Source organism: Elgaria multicarinata, chromosome 3 (assembly GCF_023053635.1).
Source record: "Elgaria multicarinata webbii isolate HBS135686 ecotype San Diego chromosome 3, rElgMul1.1.pri, whole genome shotgun sequence".
In the NCBI taxonomy this organism is placed as follows: Eukaryota; Metazoa; Chordata; class Lepidosauria; order Squamata; family Anguidae; genus Elgaria; species Elgaria multicarinata.
The window spans coordinates 156,616,239-156,628,688 of NC_086173.1; the positions used below are offsets into that span (position 1 = coordinate 156,616,239).

Here is a 12,450-nt window from a genome sequence, read left to right on the forward strand (position 1 = left end):
CTAAAGCACGCAGCTTCTGTCCATTACCAAAAAAAAAAAAAAAAGAGTGTGTGAGGCAACTAGGTTTGCCAACTGACCAGCGGAGCCTTTTCACGGCAGTGGGTATGAACATTATCACTGGTTAAATGTCTGGACCTGGAGCTGCTGTTAAAGCACAGCTACAGGGGCAACTGTGAAAAGTTGGCAACTCTATTTAAAAGCAAATGCAAGGACTGTCCCAAGCACAAATGGTAGGTAAGGCGCCTGAGGCCGGCATGTAAAGGGTGAGTCCGATAGAGTTCGGCAAGCGTGATGGCTAGACAGACCTTGAGGAGATGGTGAAGCCACTTCCTGTTCCCACCTTGCCCTTTCCTGGTGAAAATTGGGGTTTGCCGTGCTAAGCCTACAAGGAGAGGTGAGTTCAAAGGAAATTTGAGAGGGAGGCGCAACTTGCAGAACAGATGAAGAAAATAAAATTGCAAGAGATGCAGATTCAGTAGTTGCCAAAGAAAGGGGAGACCCTGAACAGCATTGTTAGATTGGAAAAGCTACAAAAGAGGGGAAGGAGCGTTTGGATTATATCGTGCAAAAGTGTCCCGTCCCCCAGCCGCTTCTGAAGTAAGTTTCAAGGTAGCTTTGCTACTTTTTCTTTTGATTGAAGAGGCTCTGCGTCCTTTTAATAGCCGCATGGCACAGGCAGAAATTCAACAGGTTTATAAATACATGTTATAAAGGAGGATAAATTTCCTCCTTCATTGCTGCCTCTGTGCTGGGATAGGTACGTCTGTGGAATTGTGGCATAAGCCAGCCTTCACCAACGTGGCGCCGTCCAGATGTGTTGGACTACAACTCCCATAATCCCCAGCCAACACCTCTGGAGGGCACCAGGTTGGTGAAGGCTGTCTTAAGCTTTTGGGGACTACAGTCCTGCATTGAGCAGGGGGTTGGACTCGATGGCCTTGCAGGCCCCTTCCAACTCTGCTATTCTATGATTCTAGTCAGCTCCATAAAGTAATATCCTGTGTCAGTAAAATGGGAAAAGTTTCCTATCTCACTCATCTTTTAGAGTTCTTTGAGAGTGTCAATAAACATGTGGACAGGGGTGATCTGGTGGACGTTGTTTACTTGGACTTCCCAAAGGCTTTTGACAAAGTCCTTCCCAAAAGACTCCAGAGCAAATTTAGCAGTCATGGAATAAGGGCAGAGGTCCTTCTATGGATCAGTCACTGTTTAAAGAACAGGAAGCAGAGAGTAGGAATAGATGGTAAATTCTTCCAATGGAGGGAAGTAAATAGTGGATTCCACAGGGACCTGTATTGGGACCAGGCTTTTCAAGTCGTTCATAAATGATCTGGAATCAGGAATGAACAGTGAAGTGGCCAAATTTACTAATGACACCAAATTATTTAAGGTGGTTAAAACACAAAGGGATGGTGAAGAGCTCCAAAAGGATCTCTCCAAGCTGGGAGAGTGGGCATCCAATGTGATTCAAGGTAAGCAAGTGTAAAGTGATGCACATTGGGACAAAAAGTCTCAACTTTAAGTATAACCTGATGGGATCTGAGCTAGTGGTGACTGAGCAAGAAAGAGATCTTGGGGTTGTGGTGAACAGCTCGAGATGAAGATGACAATTCAGTGTGCAGCTGCTGTTAACAAAAAAAAGGCAAACTCTTAATTAAGCACAATTAGGCGAGGAATTGGGATAAAACGGCCAGTATCATACTGCCTTTATACAAATCTATGGTGTGACCACACTTAAAATACTGTGCACAGTTCTGGTCACTATACCTAAAAGAAAGCTGGAAAGGGGGCAGAAAAGGGCAATTAAAAGGATCAAGGGGCTGAAGCATCTCCCCTATGAGGGAAAGTTACAACAGCTGGAATTGTTTAGCCTGGAAAAAAGGAGGGTGAGGGGAGACAGGATTAAAGGTGTACAAAATTATTAATGTGGATAGGGAAACATTTTTCTCCCTCTCCTATAATACTAGAACCCAAAGGGGTCATCCCATGAAGCTGATGGGTGGGAGATTCAGGACAGAGAAAAGGAAGGTCTTCTTCACACAGCGCAGAGTAAAACTATGGAACTTGCTACCACAAGATGTAATGATGGCCACCAATTTGGATGGCTTTAAAAGGAGGTTGGATAATTTCCTGGAGGAGAAGGCTGTCAATGGCTACTGGTCCTGATAGCTATGTGCTACCTCCAGTATCAGAGGCAGTAAGCCTATATGCACCAGTTGGTGGGGAACATGGGTGGGAGGGTGCACCCATATCTGGCTTGTGGATTTTCCATGGGCAGCAAATGGGTCATTGTGTGAACAGAATGATGGACTAGATCAGCCTTCCTCAACCTGGGGCGCTCCAGATGTGTTGGACTACAACTTCCAGAATGCCCCAGCCAGCTCTGCTGGCTGGGGCATTCTGGGAGATGCAGTCCAACACATCTGGGGCACCCCAGGTTGAGGAAGGCTGAACTAGATGGACCCTTGGTCTGAGCCATCCTTGGACTTACATGCTTTTTTTCTCCCCCTGCTCAGGAGAATCCACTTTTCCTCACACACACACACCTTTTGAATTGCAAGACGTGGATTTAAGAGGAAAATGGCTGAAGGAGAGAGGATAGCAGGTCTAGAAATGGAGAGGCAAGCCTCGCTAGACTCCAGGTTATGGGATGGAATGGAAGAAGTCACAGGCGACGGCCCATTGGTTAAAAATGTGGACCATGGTCAGGTAGCGTTGACCAGGCCAGCTTCACAGCAGGTTAAACAGGAACCGGGTAAGGGCCTTCAACAATGCTGGGAAGGCCAGTGGCGGGAGTACCTGAAGATCAGGGAAACCACTCACTCAGGAAGGATAAACCCGCAGCCACCTGAGCCTGTGTCTAGGGAAGATATTAAAGAAGTCCAGGCCTCTTTCAAGGGAATGACTGACACCAGCTATTGGCCCAGGGGAGAGACACTGCGAGGCCTTGCTGGAGAGTCTCCCAAGGTCTATGAAAATAATGGAGAGGTCAAAGCCGAACTTCTGGATGAGGACCCCGTCAGCTCGGAGATGCGACGCCAGCGCTTCAGGCAGTTCTGCTACCAGGATGCAGGGGGGCTCCGAGAGGTCTTGAGCCGACTCCGGGAGCTTTGTCAGTGGTGGCTGAAGCCGGAACGGCACACCAAGGAGGAGATCCTGGAGCTGGTGATCCTGGAGCAGTTCCTGACCGTCCTGCCCCAGGAAATCCAGAAGTGGGTCCGGGAACACTGTCCGGACACCTGCAGCCAAGCGGTGGCCCTGGCTGAGGATTTCCTGTCAGGGCAGCGAGACGGAGACATCAAGAGATGGGATCAGCAGGTAAGGGCACGTGTGTGAGATGCCAGCTCTCCCCCAGACGACTTCAACTGAAAGCTGAAGGAATGTTTGGTTATTTTGCAACAATTAAAACCATAAACTACAAAACAATAAAATATAGTCCATAAAATACAGTATAAAATTCAAACGTTTAAAACTACAGTGGAAAAGCAAAACTTACAACCAAACAGAAGCTAGCAGCAGGGGAAACATTTAAAATGCAATATCAGATATAAAACAAAGTGAAAAACTAGAATGCCTGGGAGAACAAAAGGATTTGCACCTGGCGCAGAAACGAGCACAATGTGGGTGCCAGGTGAGCCTCTCTGGGAAGCTCATTGCTCATTCCACAGCCGCGGGGGGGTGGGGCCACAGCAGAAAAGGCCGTATTCTTAGTAAGCCACCCACCTTACTTCCTTTGGCAGGGTCTCCCGGAGAAGGACTGCTGAAGGTGATCTTAGGGTCCAGGCAGGTGTACATGGGAGGAGGTGATCCTTCAGGAAATCTGGGCCCAAGCCGTTTAGGGCTTTGAACTGATGAAATATACTGGGATGGATCCAGTGGTGTCACTCTGCTGATGGAACTGCTTCCTTCAGCAGAACCTGGACGGGGTGATGATTCCCCCGTGGTCTCCTATGTGCCCTCAAAACCTGCTCTAGAGGGCAGGGAAACACCCAGAGCAGATTTCTGGATGGCGTGGAAGGCACACCAAGGAGGAGATTCTGGAGTTGGTGATCCCGGAGCAGTTCCTGACCATCCTGCTCCAGGAAATCCAGAAGTGGGTCTGGGAACACTGTCCAGAGACGTGCAACCAGGCCGTGACCGAGGTCTTCCTGCAGAGGGAAGGAGAGAAGGAGAAAAGCTGGAGGCACAACTGTACTTCTGCTTGCTTGATGCTGCCTTTGTGTGTCAAGTTCTGGGCGCGACATTGTTCAAGAAGGATATTGACAAACCTGAGGGTGTCCAGAGGCAAAGATGACAAAGGTGGTGGGAGATCTGAAAACCTGTTTCATTTTTACAGTAGGCCCTTCCAAGGTGGCATACAGCATACTTAAAAACAGAAAGCGTAATAAAGCAATAATAAGAACAGTCAAAAAGACCGTATTCTCCCTTATGAGCCTGCCTGTGCTTTGAGATCTTCTAGGGAAGCCCTTCTTTCAGTCCCACCACCTTCACAGGCTTGCTTGGTGGGAACATGAGAGAGGGCCTTCTCGGTGGCTGCTCCAGTGTTTTGAAACTCACTTCCTGGGGAAACTAAGACTGGCTCCCTCCTTGATGGGCTTTCGGAAGCAGGCAAAAACTTCTGGTCCTCCATCTATGTTAAGGACTTGTAAAATTGTCGTGTTTTTTAAACGTTTAATGTTTTAATATTGTAAAAAGAGTTTTTTTTTATTTATTTATTACATTTTTATACCGCCCAATAGCTGAAGCTCTCTGGGCGGTTCACAAAAATTAAAATCATGAAGAGCATAAAAACAACCAACAATCTAAAAACACAAATACAATATAAAAAGCACAACCAGGATAAAACCACACAGCAAAAATTGATATAGGTTAAAATATGGAATTAAAACAGCAAAGTTTAAATTTAAGTCAATAGGTATTAAAATACTGAGAAAATAAAAAGGTCTTCAGCTGGCGACAGAAGGAGTACAGTGTAGTTGCCAAGTGAACCTCTCTGGGGAGCTCGTGCCACAGCAGAGAAGGCCCTCCTCCTTTGTACATTTCTTTTTCTAGGTTTTAAAATGTATACGTTTTTAAACTTTGTAAGGCCACCTTGAGGCCCAGTATTGGGCAAAAGGCGGGATACAAATAAATATAATAATACCATATTTCTTCGATTCTAAGACGCACTTTTATTATTATTATTATTAAAAATAATTTATATAGCACCATCAGTGTACATGGTGCTGTACAGAGTAAAACAATAAAATAGCAAGACCCTGCCGCATAGGCTTACATTCTAATAGAATCATAATAAAACAATAAGAAGGGGAAGGGAATGCACCAAACAGGCACAGGGGAGAGTAAAACTAACAGTATAAAGTCAAAATCAAGTTCTAAAAGCTTTAGAAAAAAGAAAAGTTTTCAGCTGAGCTTTAAAAACTGTGATTGAACTTGTGGTTCGCAAATGTTCTGGAAGAGAATTCCAGGCATAAGGGGCAGCAGAAGAAAATGGACGAAGCCGAGCAAGAGAAGTAAAGACCTTTGGGTAGGTAAGAAACATGACATTTGAAGAGCAAAGAGCACGAGCGGGGCAATAGTACGAGATGAGAGAAGAAAGATAGGAAGGAGCTAGGCTGTGACGAGCTTTGTAGGCCAACAGGAGAAGTTTATATTGGACTCCGAGGTGAATTGGAAGCCAATGAAGAGATTTCAGAAGTGGAGTAACATGGTCAGAGTGGCGAACCAAGATGATCTTAGCAGCAGAGTGGTGAACTGAAACCAACGAACTGATGTGAGACGAAGGAAGGCCAGTGAGAAGAATCATAGAATAGCAGAATTGGAAGGGGTCTACAAGGCCATCTAGTCCAACCCCCTGCTCAATGCAGGAATCCACCCAATAGTCCAACCGAGAAATAACCCATATAACCCGAGAAATCCCCCCATATAAACGTCTCTAAAAACGGGGTGTGTCTTAGAATCACGGGTGCGTTTATTATTTCTTCGAATCAAAGCTTTTTTTCTGTTGGTGGTACTGAAATTAGTGTGCGTCTTACAATCGATGGCATCTTAGAATCGAAGAAATACAGTAATAATAATAATAAACCAAGTACCAGCATGGGTATAATATACACTCACTTATAGGCCAGCGTAAACAGGTGAAGTCTTTAGGGCCCTCTTGAAAGTCTGCAATGATGGGGCCTGGAAGAGAGTTCAACAACCTGTGGGCATACACCTCTAGGTATAGACTGCGCTGAAATAAGAAAGAGCCAATGTGGTGTAGTGGCTAGAGTGTTGGACTGGGAGTCGGGAGATCCATGTTCTAGTCCCCACTCAGCCATGGAAACCCACTGGGTGACTTTGGGCCAGTCACAGACTCTCAGATCAGCTACTTCACAGGGTTGTTGTTGTGAGGATAAAACTGGAGAGGATGAGGATTATGTATGCCGCCTTGGGTTCCTTGGAGGAAAAAAGTGGGATAAAAATGAAATAAATGAAACAAATAATAGGAAATCCATGTGACTGTTCCTCCAGGTGCCAAGACCTTTTGGGGAAATGGCTGTGAATTCCTCTGTGGCAGGCCGCGTTCCGCCAAAACTTTGGACAGGGCGGCTCTGCAGAGTGGCCAAGCTGGAGGAGGGGAAAGAGGCCATCTTGCCAGGTAAAGATTCCTTGTCCTTGAAATAACTGATGTTTTTGACTCTGTCAAGGATAAAAATCCACTTTGTTTTATTGAGGGTAATACAGCTGAATGCAGAAAGTCCTACAGACAAAGACCTTCTCCCCTGGCAGTATGAAATGCAAGTATATTTCATAGAATCATAGAATAGCAGAGTTGGAAGGGGCCTACAAGACCATTGAGTCCAACCCCCTGCTCAATGCAGGAATCCACCCTAAAGCATCCCCGACAGATGCTTGTCCAGCTGCCTCTTGAAGGCCTCTAGTGTGGGAGAAGACCCCACAACCTCCCTAGGTAACTTTATACACGGTAGCATCTTAACCAATTATTCTTAACCAAAATTCTAAAGCAAAACAAAGACAGATCAAAGAAAACTTCTTCATGATTCCAATCCCATCATGCAGTTCACTTGCAAGAACCCAACTGCATATGGAGGCCTACATACAGAGCAGGTATATCAAGGCTTGTGGCTTTGCTTTCTCAACCCCCTTAGTACCAGGGTATCAAACGTGTTTCAGCCCAAAGGCTATATTCAGTTTCAGGGAAGCTCTCCCGGGGTGGGAGTTGCATTCCAGTGATGGTTAGGGCCAAAGGCAAAATGGTGGGAGCAAAAGGATCGGCTGGTTTTAAATGGTTTAAATTAACTTCACATGTTAGTGTGCTTGTGAAATATTTTTAACGGTTCTTCGAAATTACTGTATTTTATTAGAATGTGGGTTGTTTTTTTAGTAGTGTTGTGTACTGTTGTGCTTTATGCAACCCCAGTGGAGGCTGGGGGCTCCGATGTCAGTGTGGCGGTGAATCCGCTCCAGATTTCAGTCAGAGACACTCCTTGGATATCTCCTTTAGATTCTGACTGGTTCTGACTGAAACCTGGAGCGGATTCCCTGCCATTGTAGCCACTCGCTTCCACTGTTTAAGCTGCTTCCTGAAGCCTTTGGCCTAAAGGTTGACCTAGAAATATTTAAAATCAATAAATAAACATGGAGATTTCTCCGAGCGCTGTATGACTCTCTGTTTATTTCTGCAGGTGATCGGCTGGTGTGCAAGACTGAGGGGATTAGTTTTCATCAGGAACCTTCTGAACAAGTGGAACCAAATGCTGTATTTTTGGAAAGAGGGAAAGATCTCCAGGGTTACAGGAAATCTGAACCATTTGGGAGTGTGCAGGAACCAGAGAGGGAGCAAGAAGACGGACCAGAGAACTCTCTAGAGAAAACTGTTCCCTGCTGGAAGGATGACAATGAGAGGGGAGAAACCAGGGTCCAGCAAAGACTCCATTGTCGTGACAGGCAGGCGACCTGTATGGTTCCTGCGAGAAACTTCAGGCCCACTCCAGAAATTCTTATCCATCAGAGAACCCTCGGTGGGGAGAAACCGTACAAGTGTTCTTTCTGTGGTAATAGCTTCACTCGGACATGGGATCTCCTGGTACACACACGGATCCACACCGGAGAGGCCCCATATAAATGCTCGTACTGTGGGAAATGCTTCAGCCGGGGTTCAGTCTTTAGGGAACACGTGAGAACCCACACAGGAGAGAGGCCTTATGAGTGCTCTCACTGTGGGAAAAGCTTCAACCGGAAACGTTACCTTATCATACATGAAAGAATCCACACGGGCGAGAACCCCCCTCTGTGCCTCTTTTGCGGGAAAAGCTTCTCTCAGAGGGCCAGTCTTGTTGCACACGAGAGAATCCACACGGGGGAAATCCCGTATAAATGTGGGCACTGTGAAAAAAGTTTCTCTCAGAAATCCAAGCTGGTCATCCATGAGAGAATTCACACGGGGGAGACGCCCTACAAGTGCTCTGACTGTGGGAAAAGCTTCAGCCAGAAGGGAAACCTCAGGACACACATGAGAATCCATACTGGAGAGAAGCCTTTCAAATGCCTCCGTTGTGTGAAAAGCTTCTCCCAAAGGGCCAAGCTGCTGGTACATGAGAGAATCCACACTGTGTGTGACCATTTACCTGATGCTGTGGAATAGTTCAAAGGATTGAGATAAGACAATTTGCGGAGCATAAGGCCATCATGTTATTCGTGATGGCTATATCCGGAGTGTGGTACCTCAGACCTGGGGGCCAAATCGAACCCTCAGGGGTTCCAATTCAGTGATTTCCCAGAAGGCCTCACTTTGCCTTTTTTATCTGACTGCCAATGTTTTGGTTATTTTCTGGCTTTTGTTCAGTTTTGCTCCCATTCTAAAATGTTGAAATGCCTCTCCTAAGGGCTTCGTTGCTGCCACAGCTGCATCGTCATTATTATTATTATTATTATTATTATTATTATTATTATTATTATTATCATCATCATCATCATCATCATCATCATCTGCCTTTTCCCCAGTACTGGGACTCAAGAGCTTTTAAGGTAAAACTATGCTGATATTTTTGGTTTTGGCTCAGCCTTATTGCCTCCTTTTTCCTCAGCCCCGCCCACCACTGGAATGTGCCTTCTGAGAGCATCTCTGACTTTGCCCCTCAGGCTGAAAGAGGTTTGCAGCCCAGGGCTGTACGCTACTTCCAGGTTCAGAGGGCGGGATGCCACTGAATGCCAATCACGGGGTGTGGGGGGGAATGATCGCTAGGCCTGTTATCTTCACTTCCTGTTCGTGGGCTTCCCAGAGGCAACTAGTTGCCCACATTAGGAAGAGGATGCTTCAGGAATTTAGGAAAGCCATAAAGACTGATCTCTTCCGGCAGGCCTACCCAGTTGAATTTTAAGAGTCCTTTTAATAATGTATTAGTTTTATATGTTTTAATCAATTATATGTATTTTATGGTGTTCGCATTTGTGTTGTACCCTGCCTCGATCCAGAGGGAGAGGCGGGTAACAAATAAATTTATTATTATTATTATTATTATTATTATTATTATTATTAATGAAATGGACCCTTGGCAGTGGTGTAGAGGGAAATTTTGAAGGCCAGGCGTTCATCACAACAGTCCCCATAGCCACGTCCCCAAGGGGCGTCCAAACATTCAGGCAGCCGCGTTCAGCCGTATCAACAAACCAGTCCAATATTCATTTCCCGCAGGAGCAGGGTCTTGGATAATGTTCATGGGTCTTAACTGCCCCTTCAAGACCAAACGACCCCAAAATACCTTGCATTACCACAGGGATCCCTCAGAACAATGACCCCAAGGGCAGAACGAGGCTGAGGTTTTTGGAAAACTGCGAAACATTTTGCCCCTATCTTCCATTTATTGACGAGACAACGGTCACCCCGTCTTTGGAAACAAAAGACTGTCATTTATAATAGCACACGCTCAAAATTGGTTTTTGCTTTTTTGATTTTACGAAGCACTGTATCAGCACAGAAGGTGTAATAAAAACAAGAAAGGAGACAAGCACAGTCTTTGCTCTGCGAAGGAATAGAAGTCCCAACGACGTGGCGATGGCCACCAATTTGAGTGGCTTTAAAGGGGGGGGGTGTTGATAAATTCCTGGAGGGGAAGGCTATCAATGGCTACTAGTCCTGATGGGTATGTGCTACCTCCAGTATCCGAGGCAGGAAGCCTATATGCACCAGTTGCTGGGGAACATGGGTGGGAGGGTGCTGTTGCACCATGTCGTGCTTGAGTCCGTGATCGACAGCTGTGTGAACAGAGTGCTGGACTAGATGGACCCTCGGTCTGATCCAGCAGTGCTCTTCATAGGTTTTTATGTTCACAACGCTGAAGAGGCATCTGTGGAAGAAGGGTCCTGGTTGCACCCTCAGGGCGGCATGGACAGCAAGGGCCCGCCCAGGCCCTAGGCTCAGCCCTCTGAAGGCAATGGAAGCGGCTGCTGTCAGGGAAAGTTCTGCCTCATCCTGCAGCAGAGCAGGAAGAAATCCCAGGTCGCCTGAGGGAGCATCACGTCCCAAAGCTGGGAGGGTGAGCTGACTTAGCCCCACCATCCCCAGTCGGTCGCTCAGTTACCTCACCGCCTTGGTTATATTCTGTCTTTACATACCCAGGAATTGTAATAATGACACGTGTGTGTGTGTGTGTGTGTGTGTGTGTGTGTGTGTGTATGTATAATATATATATATATATATATATATATATATATATATATATATATATCCCCTCAAATATGGCCCCGAGGTGACCTCTTAGACCACCTATATGGACAGGCCGCCCCTAATTGGGCACAGGACGAGACCTACACCCCTGCTGATGCCTAAATCTTCCTGGCTTTCCTACCTCTTCTTGCCTGTTTACCTTCCCTTTCTCAGCATGGACGTGGTGGCAAGAGAGAGAAAATAGAGCAGCTTCCTTCTCAGACCTTGTGCACCCAACGGGCCCCATAGGGGCAGGTAGGGTGACCATACAGAAAGGAGGACTGGGCTCCTGTATCTTGAACAGTTGTCTAGAAAAGGGGATTTCAGCAGACGTCATTTGGATGCATGCAGCACCTGGTGAAATTCCCTCTTCGTCACTGCAGTTAAAGGTGCAGGAGCCCTGACCTCTTTTGCATCTGGTCAAGGAGGCAGGCCTCCTGCATCTTTAAGTTCAGATGACACGCCACAACTCTATTGGGGGTTGCAAGTTCATAATGGTGGCCACTCGCATCCCTGCTCATCGTGGGTTAAACATAGAATTTTAAGTACATAGGCAAGGAAATATCCCATCTTGGCCTAGAATGCATCATACTCAGAACTGTCCTGGGAAACGAGTGTAGCAAAAGGGAACACTTTGACCCTGTAAGCCTTTGTGATCCAGAATGATTGCTCCAGCACACATGGCTGAGCATCCTGGACCACAGACACTTACAGGGCTAGAGTGTCCCCCTCTGCTCTGCGATCCTGCTGAGTTTCCATGGTGTATCTAGTGCCAAATTCTCAGTGGAGTGATACACCTGGACAGTATAATTTCAGAGACTGCAGGTGGTGCTAGTTCAGATGATAAAATATTCGGGCCTGATTAGGCCTCATCTAGAGTATTGCGTCCAGTTCTGGGCTCCACAATTCAAGAAGGATGCAGACAAGCTGGAGCGTGTTCAGAGGATGGCAACCAGGATGATCAGGGGTCTGGAAACAAAGCCCTATGAAGAGAGACTGAAACAGCTGCATATGTTTAGCCTGGAGAAGAGGGGATTGAGGGGAGACATGATAGTACTCTTCAAATACTTGAAAGGTTGTCACACAGAGGATGGTCAGGATCTTTTCTCGATCCTCCCAGAGTGCAGGACATGGGATAATGGGCTCAAGTTACAGGAAGCCAGATTCCAGCTGGACATCAGGAAAAACTTCCGGACTGTTAGAGCAATACAACAATGGACCCAGTTACCTAGGGAGGTTGTGAGCTCTCCCACACTAGAGGCATTCAAGAGGCAACTGGACAGCCATCTGTCAGGGATGCTTTAGGGTGGATTCCTGCATTGAGCAGGAGGTTGGACTTGATGGCCTTGTAGGCCCCTTCCAACTCTACTATTCTATGATTCTATGATAATTCCATATATATATATATATATATATATATATATATATATATATATATATATATTCCCTCTGCCTGGACAGCTAGTGGTCGAGAAGAATGTAGGAAGGGACTGACTTGACTCGATGCCCTTACAGCTTATGACTTTATATGAACAACTGGCTATGAAGGTGGTGCCGATGTGAGAATTTTGGATTCTGGGACCATGGGAACATGGACTGCTGGCAAGGGATGGGTTGAACCTCACAAGGGCTGGAAAGAATGTGTTTGGCCACAGCATGAAGAACTTGATCAGGAGGGCTTTAAACTGAATCTTACGGGGGCGGGATGACTTAGTGGATAATTATTATTATTATTATTTATT

The 12,450-nt window shown here is 46.2% G+C and overlaps 1 protein-coding gene across 2 annotated transcripts; it reads left to right on the top strand.

The window, feature by feature from the left end:
* Nucleotides 1-336: 336 nt before the first annotated feature.
* LOC134396193 (zinc finger and SCAN domain-containing protein 31-like) lies at nucleotides 337-8,775 on the top strand. Of its 2 annotated transcripts, none has more exons than XM_063122598.1 (4): nucleotides 337-394; nucleotides 2,517-3,318; nucleotides 6,514-6,640; nucleotides 7,689-8,775. In XM_063122598.1, the coding sequence occupies exons 2-4, from the start codon at nucleotides 2,581-2,583 to the stop codon at nucleotides 8,645-8,647; spliced, it is 1,824 nt and encodes a 607-aa protein (XP_062978668.1). In that variant the 5' UTR covers nucleotides 337-394; nucleotides 2,517-2,580; the 3' UTR covers nucleotides 8,648-8,775. The 2 variants fall into 2 exon arrangements, with proteins under 2 accessions (XP_062978668.1, XP_062978669.1); XM_063122599.1 differs by lacking the exon at nucleotides 337-394 and adding an exon at nucleotides 1,394-1,472.
* The last annotated feature ends 3,675 nt before the right edge of the window (nucleotides 8,776-12,450 follow it).

Bases quoted from the DNA above. Each gene is read 5' to 3' on its own strand.
- LOC134396193 (XM_063122598.1), top strand. From the start codon at position 2,581: ATGGCTGAAGGAGAGAGGATAGCAGGTCTAGAAATGGAGAGGCAAGCC. The intron at 3,319-6,513 runs GTAAGGGCACGT...CTGTTCCTCCAG, and splicing joins TCAAGAGATGGGATCAGCAG to GTGCCAAGACCTTTTGGGGA. The intron at 6,641-7,688 runs GTAAAGATTCCT...TTATTTCTGCAG, and splicing joins GAAAGAGGCCATCTTGCCAG to GTGATCGGCTGGTGTGCAAG.